Consider the following 27066-nt stretch of genomic DNA (forward strand, 5'->3'; position numbering starts at 1 on the left):
TGACATAATTTCATATCAAGGCAAAAAACAATTTCAGAAACAAAGAGGAGAAATAAACTGAAAAGGATAATGAATGCAATGGATAGAGACACATCAGACAGTTTAAGTCCTTGAGTTCCGACTGATGCTGAAATCACCACGGGTAGCTTCTGGATGATGACAGACCGCTAGCCTGTTGTCCTTAAAACTGGTAGATAGGAGGGAAGAACCCAGCACTGATCCTGCTTTTCCCCTGTGAACTATGCTCCCTGGTAACCAGATCATGTAGGAGGGGCAGCGTCTTGTTACAGGAGTTTTCCAACCAATAAATGGAACAAAAACAATGGGGTCAGCCTATCAGCGTCCCGCTGTCCCTGATGAATTGGTGGGTCTCGGCTCTGACAGTACAGAAGGAAAGACACCACGGGGCCGGAAGACTTGCCGCCAGCTGTCACCTGGCCAAGGGGACAGGGCCTGCCCCTGACAGGGTCTGGGTCAGCTGCCGGTGGGCAGGCAGCGCCCAGGACAGGGGACCGCGCCGCACTGCACAGTGAGCACGTGCACCAGCAAGGCCAGACCTGTAGGGAGCGCTACAGCTCGGATGCTTGCTCCTTAGCAGACAGATTGTGGGAAACGAGGACGGGGAGGAAACCCATGACAAAAAAAATTGTAACAGACGAGTCTAAATGACTGTGCCTTGAGAGGCACACTTGTGGGATAGAAACTATGAAGAAACCTAGGCCTGCGATTGCTGGGAAGCTTGGGGCGGGGCCCCTGGGAGGGGGTGCCGGAGGGGGCAGGCTGGGCCCCGGGAAGGGGCCTCAGGTGCCTGGTGAAGCTCTTTCTTGACCGGAGGGGTCATTATAAAGTCATTGGCCTTATAATACTCACTCCGCTGTAGCCTTGTTTTGTGCAGAATTTGCACGTGTACTTTGTTTTATGATAAAAAGAATTTATCATAAAATTCTGCCACGTGACCCTGCAGACTTGACTGCTCTGCGCCGAGCGCGGAGCTGGGCACTTTGTACACAACATGTGCGACCACCCGACGGAGGGCCCCAGGAAGGCAGGGCCCCCGGCGTGCCGGTGCCGGGCACCCAGAGGCACTCAAGCAGACAGGCGTGCTGAGCGAGTGAGTGAGTGCACCTGTCTGCCGGTGTAGACATGAGCCCAATTCGTACCCTCGGCAAACAGCAAAGCCTGCCTTACCCACGGCCAGGCGACGGAAGCTGGGGCGCGTCTCTGACCTTTGGGTCCCGGTCCAGTCTGCAGGAGGGGCCCTGAGGCAGCCCCACGGAGCCGCCGGGCTGTGGAGGCCACCGGTTCTCCGAGGGAGCCGTCCGTGGGCCTGGCCGCCTGCCACCCCTCCGGGCCCGTCCCCGAGGGAGTGCCGGGTCCGACGCCCACCCCCCTCCTGTGCTCTGCTCCCTCTCAGGCCCCACCAGGACAAGACGGACACCATCCGCTGCATCAAGTCCTGTCGCCCCAACGACGTCACCTGCATGCTGGACCCGGTGCACACCATCTCCCACACCGTCGTCTCTCTGTCCACCTTCCGTGAGTTCACCCGCCCGGAAGGTGAGCGGCGACCCCCGCAGCCGGGCGTTGGCTCCGGGGTCCCAGGGGAGGCCCGGCCATTGTCTAGGGAGGCTGCCTGGGAGGTAGCCACTCCTGGCAAAGATGTGGGTTTGGGGCTTGAAGTGTCACCCTCTGCCCCACGCCCGCTGCTCTCCTCCTGTCCCCAGACTGCACGGCACCATGTGGCCCACTCCCAGCCCCCCGTTCAGGGTCTCCTATGGGTAGCAGTCATTCAGCAAAGGGCCATTAGATGCTGATTCTGTGCCAAGTGCTGGGGAATCTGGGAGGGCCTCCAGGAGGGAGTGACTTTTACTCTGGGGCCTGCGTGGTCTGCAGGAGGTAATCTAGTGAAGGGGGAGCAGGGAGAGAGGAGGGTGCCGAGCAGAGCGGGGTGTGTCTGGGAAGGCCTGGAGGTGAGTGGGGAGTCGCAGGCGTCTGAGGCACGAAGCCTGGTTTTTCTGGCTGGAGCCGCTGAGGCTCCACGAGATGTGAGTGTGACCCTGACAGGAATTCACCGCCACCCTGGGCACCCAGGGTGTAGACTGGGTGCAGGGAGGGGTAGGCTGGGTGCAGGGAGCCCGGGAGTGCAGGGTCAGCATTCCCGTGCCCACCCCGGAGACCTATGTCCAGGCACCATTCACCACTCGGGGCCGGGGCGGCGTGCCCACAGTGCCCAGCCTCGGCTGTGACTGGGGTCCTGCACTGGGCACCTAGCTTTGGGGGGTGCAGCCCCCACGCCGGCGCTGGTGTGGTCCCCGGCCACCCTTCGCCTCCCCGCAGTCTTTATCCTTGGCCCCTGGAGGAGCCGGCCATGGTTCCTCATTCTGTGAACGCAGGCCGAGCCTCCCGTGCGTCGGGCTCAGGGCCGTCTCTGGGACGCAGGGACAAGCCAGGGCCCGCGGACCCTCCCGGGGAAGGAGGTTCGGCCAGCGTGACTGCGTCCTGCGTTTTCACGTGGCAGGCCCTGCCGGGGGCACAGGGGCACGTGCCAGACGGAAAGCCTGGTGGCCGTGCGCGGTGGCGAGGGCAGGAGAGGCCCTGAGGGTGTGGGCGGCCGAAGGGGCAGGCGGCCGGCCTCCGACCCACGGCCCAGTCCCGAGGAGGCACAGGCCCTTTGCAGGGCAGGGCGACCTGGGTCGGAGAAGGTCACACCAGCTGGTGTGGTGTCTGTCTCGAGTGAAATGACCAGTTGCCCCCGACCACAGGCACATCCTTCCCAGAGCGTGAGCGACCACCCTGGGGCCTCTCCTGCAGCTGGTCGGAGCTGGCTCGGCAGGGAGCTGGCCGTGGCCAGGGATACCCGTTCACATCCGGGGCCCGGGAAGTCCAGGCCTTGACCTTTGGTGCTGAAAGGACCCTCAGCGGGCACCGGCCAGCTGCCTCCTTCGCTTTACAGATGAGGAAACTGAGGCCCAGAGAGAGGACGCCCTCGAGACGGCCCAGAGCCCCGGAGCGAATTGGGGCCTCGTGCCCCATCCAGCCCGGGGCAGCTGCCCTGCTCCCCAAGCGGCCCGGCCCACCCACGTCACCGTGGGCGGGGGCCAGCCTGCTCCCTGGCGGTTGCTGACCTCTCTCCCGTCGTCCGCCATGCACCCGCCTCCCTGTCTTCCAGCTTCACAAACATTCACGGCTGATCACCAGCTCCTTACTGCTGGCCCTGTCGCCGGTTAGCTCCCGACCTCACGAAAGAGCCAAAAATCTCTCCAGGCCTCAGTTTCCCCGTTGGTAGGAAGGGAGGATAGGCTATGCCCTATGACCCCTCAGGGCCTTTCCACTTCCCCACGCAGGGGGTCCTGTTTCCCAGCGAGGGCTCGCTGCCCAAACACTAGTGGCACTGGCTTTGAGAGAGCCAAGCGCTCTTACTCGTGAGTTTGGCTACAGCGGGTGGGTGGGGGGACAGGAGACTGGGCTCAAATCTGTCTCCGGATCCGGGGTTCGGGCGGGACCTGAGGGGTTTCAGCCCCGGACCTTCCCGGACCACAGAGCCCTGGCTGCTCAGTGGGCCCCGGCGCTCAGAGGCCACCTTACGCACTTCCGAGTGACTCCCGAGTGGGGTTCGCGTGTTATGAGTGGGGTTCGCGTGTTACTCGTGAGGGGGGTCGCTGTGGTTCGTGGTTGGGTTCACGTGTTACTCGGAAGCGGTGGTCGCCAGTGTTCCCCGTGCGCACCGTGAACTCTGGCCCCGGGCTCCGTTACAAAGAGGACGGGGCAGGTGGAGCTGGTTCTGAGTCCGGGTCGCCGGGTTGGGCGCTCAGAACCCGAGGGCGCAGCGTGGGGTGGGCGAGGCCCCCCTGTGCCCTTCCCCACGCCGTGCCTCCCTGTCGCAGAGATCATCTTCGTCCGGGCCATCACGCCGGCGTACCCCGCCAACCACGCTGACATCATCTTCGACATCACGGAAGGGAACCTGCGGGACTCCTTCGACATCGTCAAGCGCTACATGGACGGCATGACCGTGGGTGAGTGGCCCGAGGCGCCCGGGGCTGCCCTGCCGCCGCCCCTGGTCCTCCCAGCCCGGGTGGGTGACCCTCTCTGGACCGGCTCCGCTCCCCCGAGTGTCCTTCCTGAGTCTGATCCTGCCCGTGCCTCAGGGCTCCGCCGGAACCTCCACGCCCCCGGTCCATCCCACGCACAGGGGCGCCCAGGTGGCAGAGCCTGCCTGGGACCCCACCTCAGCTGTGCCACTGGTCTCTCAACAGCCCCCCGTGGGCCTCAGTCTCCAGCCCCCCACCCCATACACAAGTGGGTGGGTTAACTGGATCCCTGGGTCTCACGGCTGTGAACTCAGACGAGACCACCTGGGTGAGCCCTGGTCCTAGGCCACCGTCCCCTACGCATTGGGAGCCCCTGCTCCTTTGTTCTCGTGGAGTGATGCAGGCAAGGAAGGCCAGGTGGGGAGTCGGGACCTGAGCCCCGGTCTCGCCCCAGAAGTGGCTGGCCTTGCCTGTGTCCAGCTGTCCCCATCCGTGGGTCGGCCTCTTGGAAAACCAAGTGTGGGTCGTGGCGTGGGCACGGGCCCAGCCCCTCTGCCGGTGGGGCCCGCTGGGGCCTCCCTACCCCGTGACTCAGTGCCCTGGGCGCACGAGGGGCGGGCTGGGGAGGGTGACGGCGGTTCCCGGCCATGGCGGCGGAGGGAGGCCTCTCAGGTGAGGACAGAGGGGAACGGCACCGCGTGAGCCTGGGGAACTGTTCGCAGTATCTCTCCCAAACTGTCCCATGCTACGGAGTTCAATCCCATGGAGCCTGACGCTCCCAGCTGCCCTTTGGGGCTTAGGTTTAGACTCTGAACATTTTCCAAAAAGCTGAGCAACAAAAGGGCTGGTTTCTGTCCTCACCTGGGCCTCCGTTTCCTCACTGGAAACGGAGTGGGGGAGGGGAGTGGGCTCCGTGGTCTCCTGGGCCCTGTGGTCTTGCCGGGAAGCGGTGTCCGTGCTGGTGGACGCAGCAGAGCGTTTTACAACGTGGCCTCCAGGTGGCGCTGTTGGACCTCAGAACCCGCCTCCCCGAAGCCCAAACCCGACCACGCTTCCAACTGGCAGCTGGAGACAGGGAATCGTTATGCCCGTTGCCAAAGGGCCATTTATAGCAACTTTACAAGCTCTTAAATGGGTTTCCGTGTTGTAAACACGACTGAGTCACTGGGGGACCCCCCACCCCCAGCCGCCTCCGCCGCCGGTTGGCAGCAGGAATAATCAGTTAATTACAATTAATGCCCCATTAGCCCCCGCTGGGATCCCGAGGGAGGGCATGCGTGTGGTTGTTACCACCATAAAGCATGCAGCTTGCCCCGGAGCCCCTGCCCACTCTGGCCTCAGTTTCCCCCATTATTAGACAAGCCCTCAAGGGGCCTCCAGGCACCTGGGGGTGAGGACAGGGAGGAGGGCTAGGGTCAGGGTTGGTGCGGCCCGCCCGTGCGGGTCGTGGCGGGTGTGTGGCAGGGTGGGGGTGGGGGGTGAGCACCCTGGGGACACACCGAAGCCTGCCTCCCGCCAGCCTGGGGCTCGGTGCTGGGCCTGCAGGTGGGGCTGGGACACGGCTGCCCTGGGGTAAGGCACAGCACCGGAACCTCATTCCTGAGCCCCTGGCCCCGGGCTGGGCCGTGCAGACACGGAGACGGAGAAATGCGGAGCAGCCCTCGCCCGAGGGCCCCGCATTCCAGCGGGGGAGAGGTCAGGAAAACTCGGCGCCGAGGGAGCGGGCGTGCGCGGGAGGTGGCAGCACGGCCCCACGGCCGGCCTGCGAGGGCTTTCCTGGGGTGGGCGCCCGGTCGTGGGGGGGCCTTCGGCTCCCAGTGGAGTCCTCCTCCCTGCAGTGACCCAAGCCAAGGGGTCGGGCAGCCCCTGCAGTGACCCAGGCCCGGGGCGGACCAGCACGTTCTTCCAGCAGCACCCACACTCTGCAGAGACCCAACCCGGGAGACATGGGCTCCCCATCCACGGGGGCAGAAGGTCCTGGCGTGTTGGTCCCTCCTGGTGCCCGCCTCTGCCAATTCCTTTGTTTGTAGAAGGGGACACTGAGGCCTGGAGAGGCAAGGGCACTGGCCAGTCTTCTCACGGTGACTCAGGGGCAGCGTGGGGCATGGAGCAGAGCTCTGGGTGTGAGAGGGGACCACTGGTGCCACCCCCACGTCCTGGGAATGGAATGTGGGCAAGGCCACAGGGGCCAGGCGACTGTCGCCTGCTCGCCGTGCCCGGTCACGCGTGCCCTGGTCTGTGGAATCCTGGGCCAGTGCTGTGGGCGGGAGGCCCCTGCTGCCTACTGGGGGTTGGTCCTGCCTGTCACCCTACCTCTTCCACGTCTCAGTGTGTGTGCTGGGCGTTGGCAGGGTGTGGGGACATTGGTAGGGTTTGGCTCTTGGCATGTGCCAATGTGGCCTTCCAGGGGGAGGACCCAGGCCAGAGGGGCACGGCCCCACTGTGGCGGGGCCCGGCTGGGTTTCTGATGGGCTCTCCATACCTCCTGGCTGCCGCCTCATTTCTCTGCCTGGGGTCTTGTCTCTTGGTTTACTAGCCCTGCCTCCTTGCCTCCCCGCTTCCGTCCCAAGCACCTTGCATGGACCCCGAGAGCTTGCAGGCCTGGGGCACGGGCAGCCGGCTGGCACTGGCCAGCCTGGGGCATGGGTGTGGCGCTGCGTCCAGTGATTGGTGGCTCTGCCCTGGACTCGAGCCCAGCGTGAGCCTGGGAATCATGGCCCAGCTCCTTCACCCGTGTCTTGCCGGTCCCCAGGAATACCTCCAGGGTCGGACGGGGCTGTCCCTCCTGGGCAAAGGAGGGGACTGAGTGAATGACTTCGGGAGACTGAGCAACTGAGAAACCGCAGGCCCATTTCTCTTCTCAGGCGACATCTGAGACAGAAACCCTTGGTCAGAGGAGGGGGGGAGAGAGTTCTCAGGGGAGGGGGGCTCCCCGCCCATTGAGAACCTGCGTGCAGCCCCACGCCGCCTGCAGCGCGCAGGGAGGGACACCTCACTCCTCAGGTGTTGTCTGAGTGCCTGCCCGCTCCAGGCCACGCCCTGTGTGGACACTGGGCACCGGGGTCAGGAAGGAAGGCTTCCTGGAAGAGGTGAGGTCTGAGCTGAGTGTCGCTGTACGTGAAGGGGCAACTCTAAACACGTAATCAGGGCTGGGAGCAGGTGATTCATCACTGCCATAATCCTGTGACATGGGGGGAGGGGGTACCCTGATGAATAGATGAGGGAGCAAGGGCCAGAGAGGGCAGAAGTCTGGCCGGAGGCCCCTCTGAGGGGTGTGGGGGGCGTGGGGGGCGTGGGGCAGAGCAGGCCTAGAGCCTGGTTCTCCCACAATGCACGGGACTGGAGCCCCCCGACACCGGTGCTGGTTGGGCAAAGTTGCCAAGAACTCGGGTGTCCCAGGGGTACAAAGAGGGTACACGCTGCCAGGACCTGGCGGCTGCTATGCTCACTTCCCGAAATAACAGGAGAAAGTGCCCCAGCTCGACTGAGGACCTGAAAGCCCCAGGCGTCCCCCGTGTGTCCTCTGACGACCAGGCCGGGGCAGGGCGGGGCCTGCTGCCTCTGTCTCCCGGGAGGCCTTGCTGTCACATTCCTCTCCAACCAGCTGTCAGGGAACATGAAGAATGCGTTTGCAGCCTCTGCGAAAACCTGGACTCACGCCCGAGGGATTCTCGGCCCCCTCAAAGGCTCCCTTGCCCCGCTCCAAGCCCTTCGTTCTGCAGGGCGCCGGCTGTCGTGGGCGTGCCGGGAGAAGGGGGGTGGTGCACGGGGCGGGGGGGCCCTGGCTGCCGTGGGTACAGGCCGTGGACGACCTGCCGTCGGCGGTGACTGCGGCCGCCCCGGCGGGCCCTGGGCCTCAGCTGTCCGCCACCCTGCCCGCTCACCACAGCGGCTTGGCTCCTCTTCCTGAGGAAGGTGCAAAGACCTGTCTCCTGTCTGCACGGAGAGGCAGCTTCGCCCACATTTCTGTGCAAAGCCTGCCCTAGCCCAGAGGAATTGGAGAGTGCTCGGCGAAAGCCCTTTTTAGGACCCTTTGGTTTTTGGTTCACCCGCTGGTAAACCGGGTTCATTGTGTGCGGGGTCTGCCTGACCCCGGGGCCGGTGGGTGCCCAACAAGGTCGGCTTAGCAGCTTCTTGCAGGCCAGACCCTCCCGTCGCAGACGTGGTGTGAGACCGAGGACGGGCAACCGGCGTTGTGACGGCAGCCACATAGAGCTCAGGCGGCTCTAAAACACGAGGCCTGCCCGTGGGCCGGCCCCGGCCCTCCGCCTTGTTTTATCCAGCCCGGCGCCTGGTTTCTCCCCGGCGGCAGCGCCGAGCTCTCGCTTACCTGTTAAGGAGCAGTTGCGTTTATACGGCCCTAAAATGACATTCGGCCCTTTGAGGGCAACCGAGAGGCTGATGTGGCCCCAGGTGACAATGTGTGTGACACCCCTGGCGTATGCTGAGGGTGAGCACCGCGTGGGTGGGGACAGGTGCGGGTGATGCCGGCACTAGCGGGGCCCAAGCCTTTTCCCTGAAAAGGGACCGGGAGTCCCCACGTCCTGTTTCCCACGCTGCCTGTGCCGAAGGCGAGGTGGGGCCTCGAGATGTGACCAGAGTGCCGGCCCCTCTGACGGACGCATGGTCCTTCCCACGCCCTCTTCAAGGTAACTGAGCTCTTCGTTTTGAAGTAACACTCTAAATGTTATCTGTGTGTAAAGATGACTCTTTAAGATTTTACTTAGAAGGGAAGGGAGAGAGAAGGAAGGAGAAACACATCAGTGTGTGGTTGCCTCTTGCACGCCCCCTACTGGGGACCTGGTGCACGAGCCAGGCATGTGCCCTGACTGGGAATCGAACCGGCGACCCTTTGGTTTTTGCGGACCGGCACTCAGTCCACGGAGCCACACCAGCCAGGACAATTATCCTATTTCAAGCGTACCAGCAACGGGGCCAGCCCTTTTGGAGTAAAACACGACGGAGTCTTCTGTGCCTGAAGCCCAAGGGCTGAGCTGGGAGTAAAACCTCCTGGGCTTGAATCCGGGGTCTGTTTCTAGCTGTGTGGCCTCGGGTCGGTCACGTAACCTCTCTGAGCCTCTGTTTCGCTTCTCAGACAAACTGCCAGGGTGACACGTGCTGGGTCCTGAGGCCCGGAGGGCACGTGTGCCTTGTAACACAGCTGGGAGCTTGTAGTGTTTTGTGTGTTTTTTTGCGGGGTGGGGGGGCGGTGCGGGGTAGATGCGCTACAGTGAGGACTGCAGGCTTTGGGAGCTGGTGACAACTTGGAGCCCCCCAAGGGGCCAGAGCTGGACTGTGTACCCCAAAGTGGCCCCAGCTCCCTGGGAGCTATCGAGCAGGTGTGTCCTGCGGTCTGGCTGGCTCGTCGGGCCCAGCCTGCGTGGATGGTGGAGCCCATGCCCCCAGGTCCCGTCGCCCTTGAATCATCTCCGTCAACAAGGACATCCCAGCTTCCCACTCCCTGCCAGGCCCTGCGCCGGGGGCTGGCGAGCCAACTTAGGCCCCAGCCGTGGGTCCTGCTCTTTGAAAAGTGCTCTTCCAGCCTCCCCAGGACCCCGAGTCCCTGCCGCTGAGCGGGCCGGCTTTCCAGAGAAGGCCCTTCCTGTCCGTGTGTCTGAGGGGCCGGTGACGCGTGTGGCGGGGCTGCTGTGTCCAGCTGCGCACGCTGTGCTGTGAAACCGAGGGGGGTCCGTTCGTAGTGCAGCCTACGTGCGGGACGTGGCCGCCGTCCTGGACACAGCAGCCGGGCCTGGGAGGGGTGGCCCCAGGCTCACTGTGTCTGTGTCCCCGGCCAGGTCCCCGTCCAGCAAAGCGCTGGCCGGCCCAGCCCTCTGGCCTCAAGCCCCCTCAGTCGTCCCCTCCAGCAGGGCCTGCGTCACTGCTTTACAGGCATCCAGCCAGCAGGGCCCGAGTCACCACTTTAAAATCATGACCCCTTAAGGGGTTAAACCGGCGCGGCTGACCCTGTCCCGCAGCCTGATCCGAGAGCTTGGCCTGGGATCCGTGCACACAGCGAACCGAGTTCAGAAACTCTACCCAAAAACAGCGGCACGGCCGCCCCCGCCCGGTGATGAGTGACTGCCCACGTCCCGGCTTTCAGGGCAAATCCCGGGGATTAGGCGCTCCCTCTGCTCCGGGAGGCACAGCCCCGTCACCCCGGGGCCGCACCCTGGCCGACAGCCAAGCGGTTTCCCGGGCGACAGCCCAGTTGCCTCCAGGCCCGGGACGGGCTGCAGCCTGACTTCACCTGGAGGTGGCCGGGTCCCTGGGGGGCGGGGGAGGGGGGGTGATGGAGGACAGATGCCTTGTGTGCTCCCGTGTCAGGGCCCCTGGAGCAGAGGTGGGGCTGAAGGGGGCAGGCCCCGCACTTCGCCCGACGCCTGGCCACTCTGCCGCGGCAGCCATTAGTCCCTCCAAAGCCCCATGGGGCCACTCTCGGCCCCCCACTTCAGACGCAGAAATTCTCAGGGGTCACCGCACTCGCACAACTGGTAATAACCAGCCCGGCCCAGGCTGGACTCGGCAGGGAGCAGGCACGCTCTGGTGCCCACCGGCTGCGGCACGCCCGGCGGCCTCTGTGCGTCCCACTCCGGAGGGTCCCCCGGCATCGTCTGTGTCCAGCCGGGTCAGCGTCATGCAACCCTCCCTGCTGCTGCTGTGGGGCACCTTTTGGAAAGCCTCTGACGCCACCAGGCACGCCCATACTTTCCTCTTTATCAGAAACTGAAGCGTTTTAGCCGAGCGGCCGCAGAGGCACGCTGTGCAAAGTTAGGGGGAAAAACAGTCTGGTGATGACGTGAATCTTCCGACGGCCTCGCCTGCCGGCCAGTAAACACGGAAGGGACCCGTCACCCACTGTCGCCTGCTGTCACCCAGTGTGCCGCCTGCGGCCTGGACGCTGGGCGTGTGCTGGGGGGTTTCCAGGGTCAGTCTGTGGTCCCGGCTGAGCACCCCACGTACCGGGTCCCGGGCATCGGCCGTCAGAGGAACAACAGTTCACCGTCCCGTGGCCCTCGCTCTGCGGCAGCCATGCTTCCAGTATGTTACCTGTGCTCCTCAGAGCAACCTGTGCGTGGGGGGGGGGGTCTGTCCCCGTTCTCCAGGCGGGAAACTGAGGCGCGGGGGCGGTTCCAGGCCCCCCTGGCATGACTTAGGAGTGCGCACAGCAGGCCAGGACTCGAGGTGGGGTTCCTGCGGCCGTGACCTTCCCGTGTGACCTCGGGCGGGGCAGGGTCCTCCCTCCCCGACCTGCGGCTTGAGACGCGGTCTCTGGTGACTCTTCTGGGGGAGCCTGGGGCCCTGTCCGGGGAGGGTCCCTAGCGCCCTCGCTCACCTTGGCTGGCCTGTCCTCTATGTCTGCCGTCCCCAGGGGCCGGGAGCAACCTGCGAGCACAGCCCAGCGCCCAGAGCCAGTGCCCAATGCTCGCCGCGTGAGCCCAAAAGAGAGGATGCTCGCACCGACCGGCGGGCGTGGGGTTCGGGGTGCCCTCTCTGCTCTCCCCAGCCTCGTGCCTCTCAATCCCTTGGGTCCTTACTTGCCTCTGAGGAGGTGGGTAGTGACGCCTCACTGCCCGGAGAGCGGACAGCAGGGCTCGTGTCCCCGGCATGCCCAGGCCCTCAGTTGTAAGTCCAGTCCAGTCCGCAGCACGGGTGCCCCTGCACCCTCCCGGGGCCTCTGCTCATCGGGGGGCGGGGGGCTGGTGGAAGGGGCGCGCTGGGAAACCGAGCGGAGGGCCACGTCAAGGCGGGCCTCACCTGCCGGGGGCTGGGGGCTGCTTCTCAGCAGAGCCGCAGAGGCCCCCGACGCTCTGGGAGGCCGGCCCTGGCCGCAGCGGGAGGGTGTGTGGCTGGTGAGGACGCAGGCGCTGAGCCTTCGGGTAGGGTCGGCGGCGGGGGGCCTGACCTGAGGCGGGGTGGGGTGTGAGCAGGGAAGCGGGTTCTAGAAAGTGTTAAAAGGAGTATTTGCCAGCCTCTGGTTTCAGCCTCCAGGCCAGCACATGAGGGCTGAGGAGACCCTGAACCCTGGGGGCTGGGGAAGGTGCGGGCTTGGCCGGCGAGGGGCCCGCAGCCGGGCCTCTGAAAGGGCTTGGGTGGGCTGACCAGTGAGGGTCCGGGGCGGGGAGGGGCCGAAGCAGCTGGGGGGTGGGGGTGGGGGCTGATCCAGGCAGGGGACACATGCAGAGGGAGAGAAGAGGACTGCTCGTCCCCCCCCCCCCCCGCCACGTCACCGTCTTCGTCTCGGCCAACTCGGTGAGGCCACGCGGCTCGGTGGAGGGGCCGAGGCCCAGGGGCTGGTTTGCTGGCTCCCCGGGTTCAGAGCTGACTCCCCCATGTGCTCGCTCCCCCACGAACCTCGGACGACCAGGTGGGGCTGAGGGGAGGAGACGCAGGCAGGAGGCAGGAGGGGGCCCCCCCAGGAACGCAGCCCCGCGGGGGGGGGGGGGATGTTCCGTGCCGGTCGGGGAGGGGAGCGTTTCATGCGAAGCTGACACGTTCCGCCTTTCTGCTCGAGGGGACACGCAGACGGGGGGCGGGGGGGGCTGGCCCCCGCTGGCTCCCTGCAGCGGCCCCTGCCCCACCGTCTGGTCTCGCTCCCGGGAGACCCGCGCGGGGAGCACATCTATAATAATCAGAAAGTACGGATGACGAGTCCCGCCGGGACATGTTGACTGACAGTTGGTATTTTAAACATGCAGCCCAGACACCTGTCCCCTTCTGCCCGAGCCCGGCCCGGGTGCCTCTCGGGCGGGAAGCGGGGTCCGGGTTTCTGGAACTGGGTTCCTTCACCGCCGGTTACTGGCGCGATGATGCCATCAACCCTTCCCACCGCGGTGGCTGGGGTTTATGGCTCGGCCCATGGTCTGGTGGCCGGTGTGTTCTGGAAGGTTCCCCCCACCCCCCTCACGCTGCACTGAGAGACGGGAGGAGAGGCAAGTGGGGTGGAGAGCTGGTCTTGGGGGTCAGCCCCTTCCGGATGGACTCCATGTCCCTGTGTCTGTGTGTCTGTGTGTCTTTTCATCGGCTCCCAGAACCTGTTCCCCTGCTGACGGTGACAGAAGGGGGTCATCTTCCTCACAGGGCGGTGGCGGGTGCTTGGGGGCCGTCCACCTCCCTCATGTCCTCGCTGCACCCCTCCTTCCAAACCCACCCATGGGAGTGCTCTGCTTGGTAAGCGCCGACAGCCCTTCTCTGCACGCTCGGTAGTTCGTTGGCGCGTCCGCCCGAGCCGGCGGGGGTGGGCGTCTCCATCAGGGACGACGGCCTGAGACCGGCCGCTGGTTTGCTGCGTCCCAGCCGGCCGTTGTGTGTGTGATGTGTCTCCTCCGAGCTGCAAGGACCTCTGGACCCGCAACCCCGCCCCTCCCTGCCTGTGACTCAACGCGGCAGCCCCCAGGCTGGACGGGGGTGCCTGCCTGCCTCTCGTCTGGGGCCTCTCTCCCTCCGGGTGGTCAACACGGGAGAACTCAGTGACCTTGGGCTCTCGTCCATTCTCCCCAACACTTTCATGTCCGGGTGATAATTTTCAGTCTTATAGAGCCAGGGTGTCAAACTCATTTTCACCGGGGGCCACATCAGCCTTGGGGTCGCCTTCAAAGGGCCGAATGTAATTTAGGGCTGTATAAATGTAACTGCTCCTTAACTAGGGGCAAGGAGCTGGGCGCTGCCCCCGGGTAGAAACAAGGTGCTGGGCCGGATAAAGCAAGGTGGAGGGCTGGACTCGGCCCGTGGGCCTCGTGTTTGCCACCTGTGTTATAAAGTGCACTTAATGCTTTGACCTTCAGTTTGTTGGTTCATCAGCTGTTGGTTGAGTGAGCCCTATGTGTCAGGTACATAGTAGGACCAAAGACCTACTGTGTTCCAAGAACCAGAAACAGTGACCGAGAGAGGCCGTGCCATTGGCCTCTGGCCTGCATCGTGCGTGGGGAGACTGGTGATACCCACGAAAGCGTCAGCCCTGTGACCTGCTTTCAGGTTGTGGTGGCTTTTGGTTCTTTCTACGGGGTTAACACGAGGCTTCCTCACGTCTGCCTTTCTAACTCACGCCTCTGTCTCTGAATGGGCGGAGTTCATTTCCCCTGGCACAGGGTCGGCACGCAGCCTCTTGCATCCCCACCCTCTTGGTTAAAATCCTCCGACAACTCTGTCCCCACCACGTCGCCGTGTCAGCCAGACCCGAGTCGGAGCCTGAGCGTGAGAGCGGATGGGGACTTGCTCACGCGCTCGGTCACACGGGTGGCCGGTGGGGAACCAACACGGGAACCCCAGGCTGCAACTCCAGGTCCCTTTGGAGGTCAGTGTCTCAGGTCACAGCCCGGTGGCTGCTCTCCATCCTTTCAAACAACGGGAGGGCGGTCAAGGGCAGCCCGGGGCCGCCGCCGCTGGGGGCTGGCTCCTGGGGCCTGGGGCCCGGGCCGTAGACCCCGGGCAGAGGCAGCGGCGGCGGCGCTCCCCCGCTGGGCCCGTGCGCAGGCTCCCAGGTGCCCCGCGCGGCGGCTGCAATTTACCTGGCAGAGATGAGACGTGAAGGCGAGGTGCCCGAGGGGCCTGCATTTTTCAAAGGGGGAAAAAAAGGCTTAATTATATCTTTAAGAGGCACAGACACGCCGAGGAATACCAGCAGCGTCTGAGACCCGGAGCAGAAATGCCGCCGCCGCTGAGGCTCTGGGAGATTAACACGGGTGAACTCAGCTCCGCGGCCCTTTTCCTGGGGGCCCTGGGGAGCCGGGGCGCTGGGGATGTGGTGGAAGTGGCTGCTCCCTTTGCCCCGTGTTTGCCGCCAGAATGGTCCCTCCAGAGAGAGCTGCCTCCCCTCAGAGCCGTCCGCAGCTCCCCTGCCCTTCCGGACCGAGTTTCACCTTCCTCCCTCGAGTGGGGGCTCAGGGACAGATGGCCCTTCCTTCCTCGCTCGCTCCGTCCTTCCCCTCCTCTGTCCTCTTTGTCCGCCTTCATCCCCTCAACAACCGTGCCAGAGCCCCTGCCCCAGGCCTGGGGACGGGACCGAGGCGAGCGCGGCGCAGACCCTGCCCCTGGAGCGGGAGCCCCCTGGGAAGGTCCCCAGGAATGGGCAGGTGCGGTGTGGCACCTGCGGGAGACCGGGTGGCAGGTGACCCAGAGTGGGACGGCAGGGTGGAGGTTCACAGACGAGGATGTAAGTGGTTTAGCCGGTCCCCAGCACCTGGCGCTTCAGGTCTGTGGAACCAGGTGGGTGGACGGCATCGCCGCACCCCGTGGAGGCTTTGCGACGACAGCGACCCGCCGATGAGCAGCCTGGGCGCCGCCGCCTCCTGCCCACGTGTCCTGCACCAGGAGGGCAGTGGCCACGGTTCTGAGAGAACAGCGGTCTGGAGACTGCAGAGCCAGGTCCCTGGTTCTGTGGGGGCGCAGCCCCAGCCGCCACTGCCTCAGCCTGGCCTGCCCACCCCCCTAGGACTAATGCTGGCCGGGGAACCCTCTTACTCCTGGGGCTCACGCCAGTCCTTCCTGCTTCCTACCTTCAACTAAGTCTTCAAAATCCCACTTAAAGCCAGGTCCTCCGTAGCTGTGGTTTTCAGACGGTGCGCCAGGAGAATCCGTGAAGCGCGGACCACCTGACTGTCCAGCCGAGGACACTGACCGCTCTCCCCCCGGACAGGCGGATGACAGGAGACGGCCAGCACCGCGGTGGCCGCCCGGGGCGGAGGAAGCAGAAGGATGCCTACTGTTTTGTCAGATCAGCAAAAAGCATTTTCCAGTGAGCCGTAGAACTTGAGTAATTAGTTCATGTGTGCTGAGGGTGAAAAGGGTTTGAAAAATCACTGCTCTGTCAACCATTCCTTACCCTCCCCCCCCCCCCCCCCGCTTTGTGGCGGGGGTGGGCGGGAGGGCGGGAAAGCTGTGAAGAAGGAAGAGGGACCGGGAGACAGCAGGGTTCGGTCAGGGTGATGGGAGCAGGTGGGACTCCAGCCTGCACTGCCCCGGTCCAGCCACACCGGAGCTCCGGGAAGTGTGGCTGCGCGGAGGTGGCGGCAGGTCCCCTGAGAGGGCGTGGCCTGGGAGCGGGGGTGTCAGCTGGGGGTTAGAGGTCGAGCTTGAAGTCAGAGGGCCGGGAGACAGGCGCCCTGACCACCTGCTGCGCGCATGCGCAGGATTCCTTGTTTGACCCGTGCAGCGTGTCTGATTGTTCCGCCGAAATCCTTGTTCTTGTTCAGCGCAAAGGTCCTGCGAAAGCCAGGCCCGGGCTGTGACCGGCATCAGCAGTCCAGCCTGGTGTCTGCCCGGCCCCCTCGAGCCCAGTCTTCGCCGACAGGAGGCGCCCTGCTTCCTCCTGCCTCCCCTCTGCCTCCCCGCTCCGCGGCCCACAATCCCAGCCGTGAGCCCGTGCGCAGGCGTGGCCGTCAGGGACCCTGATCCCTGTGAGCTGCCCTGACACGAAATTTAGACGCCAACGCTCCCTGCACATTCGTCGGAGCCTTCCTCCCTCGTGACACCTGGCCACCCATGCAGTGGTCTCGCTCGCTTTTTCGGCCGGCGGGGATTCGGCCCGCCATGCGGGGAAAGCCTGGTCCGCGTCAGCGCGCAACGCCCCGTAATACCCAGCGGCCACCTCTGACGGAGGGGAAGGGGTGGTCCCGGGCTGGTTTCTGATGCGGAAGGTGGCTGTTCTGAGGCCCTGTTTCAAACAAAAGGAAATTGAGACTCGGAAAGCTTACGTCACTCCCGTGGGGTCACACTGCTGTGCCCTGTCCCTGAGTTGGCCGATGGCACGTTCCCTTTCCGGTGGGTCCCCACACTGAGCCTGTCAATGACTCGCCCTGCCCACAGCGCCCAGTGCCCAGCCCACGGACAGGCCCAAGCACCCGTGGGTTTGAACTGTCGATGCTATTAAAGCTCCACAGGCGGCAGGGAAGGCTTACTTAAGTGTGTGTAATACAATTATTTTTCTATTTGTGATATTTATTTTATATATAAATTTATCTTATACAGTAATATATAAATTACACATTTTATAAAATAAACATTGACAAGTATAAAATATATATAGGTACATATAAAAGTTTATATATTTAAAATACTATATGCTATATTTATATTTTTTATATAATATCTATTGGGTTTTTTTTAAGATTTTATTTTTAGAGGGGGGAAGGGAGAGAGAAACGGAGAGAAACATCAGTGTGTGGTTGCCTCTCATGTGCCCCCACCTGGGGACCTGGCCTGCAACCCAGGCCTGTGCCCTGACTGGGAATTGAACCGACAACCCTTTAGTTTGCAGGCCAGCACTCAATCCGCTGAGCCACACCAGCCAGCGCTGGTTTGTGTTTATAATTACACCACGTGTGTACACATGGTGCGGTAATTACGTGCTCTAGTGAATACGACAACTTGGAAGTGAGTGTGTGTCCGACTGCAGGCATGCTCCCTCCCTCCCTCCGCACGGCTTCTCCGTCCTGAAATAGTTCTCAGCCCGCCCGGCCCCTCGCCTCTTTCCTTCGAGTTCCCGCAGCGACGGGAACTCTGACCTTCTGCCCCAGGGTCAGAACGGGGCACAGGAGGGAGGGGACAGGTGTCTCCTGGGCATCTGCCCCGTACAGGGCCCTTTTCTGGGCTCTGACGTCCTCTGACAGGGGGAGGTGGTCGAGGAGGAAGCCTGGGCTCGGACAGAGTGGGAGCTGGCCGTGATCCCAGAGCCGCCGACTCCAAAGCCCCCACACAGACCCCCACACGGTCTGAGCTGTGCACGGCAGAAAGGCTGGCGCGAGCTCACTGTCACCCGTCCCTGGAGGCGGAAGCAGGCCCCAGGGGTGACCCCCGGGAGGGACATGCCACGCGGGGCACTCGAGCACCTGGCTCGGAGCGGCATCCCATGCGGTCTCAGGCCCCTTCTAGTTCTGAGATCCCTCGAGAGAAAGTCTCAGGCGTGCTGACTTCCAAACCCCTTCCGCTCTCTCCGCAGGCGTCGTGCGCCAAGTGCGGCCCATCGTGGGCCCGTCCCAGGCCGTCCTGAAGCTGGAGATGAGCTACGTGGTCGGCGGCGTGGTGTCCCACCGCAACGTCGTCAACGTCCACATCTTCGTCTCCGAGTACTGGTTCTGAGGCCCCGCCCAGGGCGCAGCCACGTCACGGCCACGGCCGCCGCCGCCGCCGCCGCCTGCGGCCTGCCCCTGCGCGCGCCGCCCAGGCGCGCCTCCACCGCATGCATTCGTTCGTAGTTTTAGGCTGACGCATATTAAGCTGGGCCCGATGGATACGTCCATCGGTGTATTCTGGTGCTGAAGTGGCGGGTCCGATCGCACAACTGTCTGGTTGAAAACCGGACTCATTTTTCAACACAAAGGTCACAGGTTGCTGCCTCTACTCGGCCTGCGGGCTGGGCGTGGCTAAGGAGCGGGGAGAGGGAGGTGCTTTTCGGGGGGCAGCTGCCCTCCAAGCCCAGACCAGAGCCGTGTCTGCCCTGACTGTGTGAACGTTGACATTTGGTGCCTTTTTTGCCAGTCAGGTGTTGTAGGCCCACTTCTAGGGACACGGCCGCTGTGGACGCGGTGGCTTGAGGGACACTTGGGGGCCAGTCGCTGTTCTGTGGACCCAGCCCCCCGTTGGTAAAGACACAGTTGGGTTCGTGTGTGGCTCCAGCACGTGCGCCAGGGGATGAGGGGTTTTCTCCGCTCCCTGCATCCGTCTTTCCTTAGAGGTGGAAAATAAACAGCTTTGTGATTCTCCTGATGGCCTGTGCGTGGCAGTCTCTCAAAAAAGGGGATCCCCAGGAGCAAAGGGCCCCGGGAATGTCCCCCGAGGCCTTCTCAGAGACCCTCCAGCCGCCCAGGGTCCCGGGGTGGGGCCTGGCCTGTGTGTACTGGAGAAACCTCCCATCCACACCATTTCTGGCACCGCACTGGCCCTGGGAGAAGCATGGCTCAAGGGCTTACTCCACACCCACGTCCAGCCCTGCTGGGCAAGTCACAGAGCTGTGGCTTCTGAGAGTGTCCCCTCCAGAAGTCGCTGGGCAAGAATGATTCTCTTCAGCGGGAAGACGAGACCGCCAGTGTGCGCCGAGTCACTTGGCAGGGGGCGCTCCGCGCATCGCTCCTGGCCACCGGGCACGGTGGGCGTGGTCACGTTTGAGTCAGGAGTGAGCAAACGGGGTTCAGACTGGGAACCCAACTGCCCAAAGTCACGCAGCTGTTCGGAGACAAAGATGGAATTCCAGTTATCAGACTCCAAATTCCATTCCTCTCCGACAACCTGTGTCAGCCGGGAGGTGGACAGGCTGGTTTTACGGGGTGTCCCAACGCCACCCTCAAAGTAAGGGGTCGGAACAACAGCACCCTACCCCCCAAGACGCCCTTGGATGCACAGGGATTCAGCATCCAGCCCTTTTCCCACACAAGCTGCTCCGAATCCTGCCCTGGGCTTACCCCACCTTCGCGGGTATCCCGTCCGCAGCTCGGAGGTTCTATCCTCCGAATGCCCCAGCTCAGCTCGGCTCAGCGGCCCTGGCACTGGCCGAGGTCTCGGGGCCCCCGTGGGACGTCAGCCTCGCTGGGATTCCAGGGTGGCCGGTGTCCTGGTCATGTAAGCCTGCGCCACTCCAGCTCTGTGGAACGAGGTCTCCCTCCACCTTCAGGAACTCGCGGACGTTGTTGAGGTCACCCCTTCCGGGCACATCAAAGAGAGGCTGGACAGTCCCGGGAGCCAGGTCCAGGGACCAGGAGAGTGCAGGGGGCATCTGAGCAGCTCTCCATGCCAGCGGATCGGGGTCCTGGCAGGGGCGGGGCGGAGCCTGGGATCTGATCGCAGGAATGATGTCTCGGGGTGAAGGGCAGGAAATGCGCAGGCCACCTGGGGTCCCGGTTTCCCACCTGCAGCTTGGGGGTCAAGTCTGGGGCCCAGGCCTTTGGAGAGGGAATTTTCTGGAAGCTGCCTCTTTCCTGAGGCTTCCGTGGGGCTGTCGGGAACCTGTTAGACTGGGAGGTGCGGTTGGTGGGTGGGGCCAAGCCTCCTGCCCCGGATTGGCTCTCAGATGAGCACATGACCCTGGCTAGCCAATCAGCCCTCCCTGAGGGCCCTGGGGCCTGGGAGCTGGCAGGCGCAGAGGCGGAGGTGAGAAGCGGGAGTCGAGTCCTGGCCCTGCCTGATCCCGAGTCTCAGAGAGGCGGGTGGGAGCCTCGCCTCGGCAGGAGCCGGCGGCAGGAAGTGGCTGCCTTGGGCAGCGTGGAGCCGGGAATCCCGGCCGACCCCTCCGGCTAGGACTGGGGGAGGTCAGCCAGCTTTTGTAAGATGTACCATGGTTCTCAAGTTGGTTCAAGTGGAAAAACATCTGGAAGTCATGCTGCAAGTTTTCCCTGCCTAATATTTTATTATGAAAAGTTTCAAACATACTGAATGGTTGAAAGAATTTTATAATAAATGAAAAAAAAAGGGTACTGACACCTAGAGTCTACCGCTAATATTTTACAAGGTCAGTCGGCATTTTGGAGACACGATGATTTGAGGAGATATTACATTTAACATTAAAAATCTCTGCGGGGTCCTGGCTGGTGGGTCTCAGTGGACTGAGCGCCAGCCTGCAAACCAAAGGGTCGCCAGTTCGATTCCTAGTCAGAGCACATCCCTGGGTTGTGGGCCAGGTTCCCCCGCTGGGGGTGTGCAAGAGGCAAGCAATCGACGTATCCCTTGCGCATTTATGTTTCCCTCTCTTTCTCCCTCCCTTCCCCTCTCTCTAAAAGTAAATATACAAAATCTTTAAAAAAAAAACAACCTTAACCAAAGTGTTGCAAGTTCGATTCCCAGTCAGGCCACATCCCAGGGTTGCAGGCCATGGCCCCCAGCAACCGCACATTGATGTTTCTCCCTCTCTTTCGCCCTCCCTTCCCCCTCCAAAATTAAATAAATAAAATCTTTAAAAAAAAACCTTGTGGCTTTTGCAGACTCAAGCGCAGAACGAGCCACTCTGGAGCTGTGTGGCCTTGAGCACAAAACTCGATGTCTCAGAGCCTCGTCTTCCTCCGCCGCAGAATGAAAACTATTGCCTGCACTTCGCTGTGAGGCCGCAGTGGGATGGCCCCACAGGACACCGGCACAAGCACTGCGACGTCATAGGTCCCCTTACAGAGCGCTACCGGGACAAATGCAGCGGCGGGCAAAAGCAGGTTACCGTCGTGAGTGTGCGAACCCCAGACCATCCTTGCACCGTGACTCATTCTCCTGTTGTGTGGTTTTCCACGCAAACAACTGTGGCCCGACTTCCGGCCGCCCCTGGGTTGTTCGAAGGACACACTGTTTACTCGCTTAGACACCACCTTCTTCGGAGTCTGGTGTGGGCCAGCAGCCGCGGCAGCGGAAGTCCGGAGGAGTTTGTAGGAGAGTAATCTTCAGTGGTTTTGAGTGACAGGGCTCCATCCGTGGAACTCTTGCTGGTCTGTGCGGGGGCCCCAGCGGTGCCAGCCGTGGCGGGGGCCTCACCCGGGGCCAGTTCAGATCCGCATTCGGGACCGTCTGCCCAGTGCGCCCCTCTCCTGGCTGTGCTGTGCCCACCCGGGGTGGGGGGGTGGGTGCATGGCGGCAGCCATCCCCGGTTCCCAGGTGCCCCGCCCCAGCGGCACTCAAGCCAGAGACACAAGCCCTGTGGACGACCCGAGAAAACAGTCCTCCCTGGGACCCGAACTGTCCAGCACCTGGTGTTACATGACCAGGTATAAGCGTCTGTGGTCTGAGCCGCCCAGTCTTTGGTCCGAGCCAACGAGCTCACACACACCGAGAACAGGCAGGACCCGAGTGCCACCCGCAGGCGGGACCAGCAAGCCGTCTGAGGACCGATATCGGCGTGGCAGCTGCTGTGACCTTGGCAGAAGGGGCTGAAGGAGGTGGGCGGGGGTCTCGGGGGCTTCTTGATCTCTCAAGAACCCACATAGTCCAGAGTCTCACAGCATGAGAAGGTCTTTCTTTGATCCGGCCAAAATCTACCCCTCACCCTCCTTTTGTCCCCCGTACCAAACCTTCGGCGGGCCAGCCTGGGTTTGGCCAGACCTCTGCCAGAAGCTCTAGTCTCCTCCCCGCCCCGCCCCCGCCCCCACCCAGGACTCTGTGCACTGAACCAGCCCTCCTCCCTGGAGTCTGTTCAGCAGTTGGGGTTGGCAATCACCAGGACCCTCGCCCCCTCACCTCTGACCTTCGACCCGAACCAAGAACCAGCCCTATCCCCTTCGAATGCCAGTGTGTTAGTGACTCTGACGAGGTTGGGGGAGGGCAGGGAGAAGAAGCAATAAAGGTAAGAATTGCTGGTATGGTGGGTACCCCGTAACTACAGTGTGGGTTTTAACCACGGTCAATGCTCCCCTCCCTGGGCTCCCCCCCTCCCCCACCTGGGGCCAGATGCCACTTTAACTGTGCCGGCCAGGTGGGCTGTAGAAATCAGAAAGGAATGTCTTCACCTCCGCGGAGTGGAGACGCTCCTGTCTCTAGGCCTCTCCTGACAGCGTGATGGCTGCGGCTCCCCACCCAGCCCGGGGAATTGCTTAAGTAATTGTGTGCAGGCACCCCACCCGGAGAAGGGGGTTATTAGGAGCGGGGAGCCTGACACCCACTCTCATGGGAAGTCGCCAGGCTGGCCTCTGGGCCAGGTCCCGTCCCGGAGGAGCAAGCGGCGCGCCGGGTCCCCTGCCCTCGGCCTGATCCCAGGAGCACCCAGCCTGAGAGCCGCTGGCCGTGGCTGCTGCCTGTTTGCTGTGCTGGGGCAAGTCCCCGGAGGCCCTGCCGGGGTGGCCGAGGCCTCATCATCACCTTGAGGATGGAGAGTCAGGGGTTTCCCCTGGGGCTTCGGCCGTTCCTGTGGGTTTTGGAGACACTTCTGGAAAGCCAGCCTCCACTTCCTTCCCCGTGCCCCCGCATGGTCCTCATAGGAGTAGATTGTCTCTGGGTCAGACGCATTGGTACCTGGGCCAGGCCCCGGCTATGTCACGACGCTGAGGGACCACTGCAGCCTAGCCCTGGGGCCCTCCGCCTGTGTGGGCCAGGCCTTCACTCAGACAGCTGTCCTTTACTGCAGTGTGCCCTGCGTGGGCCCAGCCGCAGCCCCAAGTGCTTGATTCTTTAAATTCAGCCCGTTCCACCACCACGACCACCGCCCTGGCCGCCAGTGCCTCAACTGGCAGGCACAGGGTTCCACGGGTTAGAACAAATACTGATCACTCGTTTTCCACAGCACAGGTGTGAGCTGGCCCCAAGATACGGTGTGCAACACGCAGCGGCCAGTGGGTGAGTTGCAGGGCGGTGTGGGCACTGTTCAGGCCAGAAGCAGCTGGTTTCCATATTTGTCTATTGCCAACTTGCTGGACAAGTTTTATTTTGCTGGTTTTCTCTCTATGCACCAAGTTGTTTACAATAAAACTCATTTCCGTTTCATACATACTTAGAGAAATACATTCTCCAAGAAAGATTCAATGAATTGGTTATCATTTACCTTTCCTAACTCTGCTGCTAAAAATGTCATGCGCTTTTAGAATTCTAAGAACCAACGTATCCCTTTTTACCTTGGCTGCCGGGAAGCTCAAATCCAAATCTAATGTCCAACTGAATAATGCCCTATCTGACATTTACATTGTAATGTTATCTCCCACCTTGTCTCCAATGGCCATTTTTTAAGTCTATACCATTCTAAAGCCTGGTTTTTTTAAGGAAATCATCTCATATCCTTATTTAAGGGAAGTCATCTCATATCTTTATTTAAAATGAGGCCCGAATTAGAAATAATTTTGTGAACGATGAAGAGAGTATCACAATAGAAATCACCCGACACCATAGCCAGGAGGCGGAGGCAGCCCGGGCGTCCACTGACGAACGAATGGGTAAACTCCGTGCGGTTAGCACACGCAGTGGAACGCCTGTCGGCCTCAGTGAGGAGGGGAACTCTGGCCCCTGCTGCCACACAGATGGACCGTGAGGCCGTCACGCTCAGTGAGCTAAGCCAGTCACTGCGGGACGACTGAGGTGTGCTTTTGCCTACCTGTGGCTCTTCGAGGAGTCGCATCCATAGAGGCAGAAAGTAAGTGGGAGGTCCCTGGAGACCGGAGGGGAAGGGGAGTGAGTGTTTCCGTTTGGGAAGATGGGAAAGTCCTGGAGACGATGGCGGTGGTGGTTGCACACTGCGGTGAGTGTACTCAACACCACCGAACTGTGCAGTTAATAAGGGTCAACACGGTCAAGTCCGTATTGAGTGTTTTCTACCTGAAAGAGAGGTTAGTGAAAAAAAAAAAAAGCAGCTGAACATGGACGCTGGGACACCGTGTTAGAGAACGTGCCCGCGGCTCCCCCTCTGCTATTTTTTCTCGGTGGAAGGATCTCACAGTCGCTTCCCCAGCTGGATTTTCCGACCCTGCTGCCCTCCGGAACCTCTGCAGGGTCTGCCCGTGCCACCAGCCGCAGCCCCGCAGCCCCGCAGCCCGGCAGCCCCGCACCCCGCACCCCGCCGCATCCTGATGAACACGCAGGGCTGCCCCCAGAGCAGACGGGCGTTTGCTGAGCAGCAGGACACAGGCCGTCCCTGCAGCGCCAGGTGGCCCCCGCCCCCTGCTGCCAGCCCACAGGCTGCGCTGGAAAGGAACGCTGTAAACACATCTTTCAGCGGCCGCGGCGACTGTCACCACCGTCTTAGTTTATCTCTGGCCTCCGGGGATTCACACTGCCTCCCCGTTATTAGTGTTATTATATCACCGTCCACAGTTTTGCCTGTCAGCCTGTTGGGGGAGGGGCACTGAGCAAGAAGCAAGAGAAGGAAGACCGCAGGGGCGACTGAGCGTGCCCGGTGCTTGCACCGCGGCTGGTGACAGATGGGGGCCCCCGGGGAAAGGCTTCCTCTGGCCAGGACCTGGGGCACCCTCGCACCCTCGCAGCCAGCCTCACCGAAGGTGGACAGAGGCCAGGCCACCCTGTTGACTGGTACACGCAGAGGCCAGGCCGCGCTGCGTCTGTCTCAGTGGGTCTTAGGGGCTGTCTCCTGAGCCAGAGGTGACCATGGCCACCCTGAGGCTGGGCAGGGACACGGTTTCTTTGGCGACTGACCCAGATAACAGCCAAAGTACAGCAGTGAGGAGCTCAGCCTGGGGAGCCTGGTAGCCTGGATTTGCGTCCCGGCGGTCACTGATACACTGTGTGACGCAGGCAAGTTGCTAAACCTCTCTGGGCCCGATGTGAGGACCTGGCACTATTCAGGAAAGCCGCTTGCACTGTGCCTGGTGCCTCGTCCCTCCCCCAGCCCCCTGCCCATCCACAGTCAGGGAGGACTGTTCTGGTGACAGCTGCAGATGCCTCCTGTGTGCCCAGCTCTTTCCCGCCCGTCCCTCCATCGGGTAGAGACGGCAGCCCGTGGGGGCAAGGATGGCCGGCCCCTTCGGAACCGCCCTGGCTGGCGTCCTGCACAGTCGGAAGGGCTGACTCCTGTGGGTGGGACTTGGACGGTCAGCCTGGCCCATCAAGTCTGAGCCAGAGGACAGGCTGCGGCCCTGACCACAGACACAGCCGATGCCCTGGCGAACAAAGCGTGAGGCGGAGAGAGGACGGCAGGACACGAGTCTGTAGCGAGTGCGTGTGGTTTTCCGTGCTCAGCGCTCAGTACGGGCGCCCCCACAGCCAGCTCCAGCTGCCACCCCCCGCCCCCAGCCCCTTCGCTCCTTCTGGACGGAAGGAGCCACTTTCTGCCTGCGAGAACTGGACGCCCAAGGCGAGGGGAGGCGAGGCCAAGGCCCGGGCAAAACCAGCACAAAAGCGACGAGCCCAGTCTGGGTCAGACAGCGGAAGGGAGAGCAGCCGCAGGTGCCGGTGTGACAACTAAACGAAAGGGGCACGGTGACTGCGAGGGGATGACCCTCCGCCCGCCACGAGGAGCCCGTCCGGGTTGCAGCTCAGGGGCGTTCTGGCAGCTGTGCCCTGCGGGGACACGGTAGCACATCCCAGACCTCATCAGAGCCCAGGTGCGGTGAGAAACCAGATGTCCGATTGCTTTGGCCCCTGGCAGCCTCCTTCGTGGGCCCAGAGGCGAGTGAGCAGCGGCCTTGCAGCAGCTCCACGGAAGGCTTCCTGCTCCGCGGGCGGGAGGACCAGGGCCACGGGCAGACCAGCCGCGTGCAAGGCCCTGCCCACGTGACCTGCGCTGGGGCCATGCGTGGGCCGGAATGGCGCTGTTTTCCTACGAGAATATAAGCAATGTTACTAATAAAATACTTGGTCAGGCTTATAGAAGTTATTTTTTTTAATATTTAGTTGTTGGAGAGAAGGGAAGGGAGGGAGAAAGAGAGAGAAGGAGAGAAACATTGCCATGAGAGAGAAACATCGATCCGTTGCCCCGTCCAGGGATCAAACCCGCAACCCAAGCATGCGCCCTGACTGGGAATCGAACCAGCAACATTTTGCTTTGTGGGATGTCACTCCAACCCACTGAGCCACACCGGTCAGGGCTCGGCATCATTTATCGACAAAACCACCATTTTCTCTGCTGTCTTGCTGCAGCTCCTTTATTGTGCATTAAGTGGCCAATCATGTGTGGGTCTGTGTCGGAACTCTCTATATTATTCCACTGGTCTCTGTCTATTCTAGTGGCAAAATCACACGGCTTAATTATCACTGCTTAACGGTGATGGCTTTATAGTAGGTCTTAATAGCCACTAGACGGAGTCTTCCCACTCTGTTCTTCTTCTTCGGCATTGTTCTGCCTGTTCTAGGCTTTTTGCAATTCCATATACATCAACTTGTTGACACCTATTAAAGATATACACTGGGGATTTTTTATTGGGATTACATTGAATTTATAGATCGGTTTGGGAGACTTGACGTAACAACAATGTTGAACTTTCCAGTGTAAACTTTCCAGTTCAGTCCTGTTGGTAGGCTTGTGGTTAATTCAGGAGGAAAGCGGTTATTCCAGGAACTGGAATCCGTGACCTGCGGGATGGTCTGTGATTCTCCGGAAGGTCCACCCGCAACCCGACCCCTGTGCCCCGGGGCTCTGCAGGCTGCGGAGGTGGCGGCTGAGCCACCGCGCCATCAGCAGACAGACACAGGAGTACCA

At 62.2% G+C, this 27066-nt stretch overlaps 1 protein-coding gene across 1 annotated transcript in view; it reads left to right on the top strand.

Annotated features, from left to right (window-relative positions):
* Nucleotides 1-18731, top strand: part of FBLN1 (fibulin 1) — a 59691-nt gene extending 40960 nt beyond the window's left edge. The window contains exons 15-17 of the mRNA XM_028532712.2: nt 1415-1557; nt 3885-4016; nt 17965-18731. Coding sequence (XP_028388513.1) covers nt 1415-1557; nt 3885-4016; nt 17965-18104 — 415 coding nt within the window. The 3' untranslated portion in view covers nt 18105-18731. The remainder of the gene's footprint in view (nt 1-1414; nt 1558-3884; nt 4017-17964) is intronic.
* Nucleotides 18732-27066: the final 8335 nt, after the last annotated feature.

Source organism: Phyllostomus discolor, chromosome 2 (assembly GCF_004126475.2).
Source record: "Phyllostomus discolor isolate MPI-MPIP mPhyDis1 chromosome 2, mPhyDis1.pri.v3, whole genome shotgun sequence".
Classification (NCBI taxonomy): domain Eukaryota; kingdom Metazoa; phylum Chordata; class Mammalia; order Chiroptera; family Phyllostomidae; genus Phyllostomus; species Phyllostomus discolor.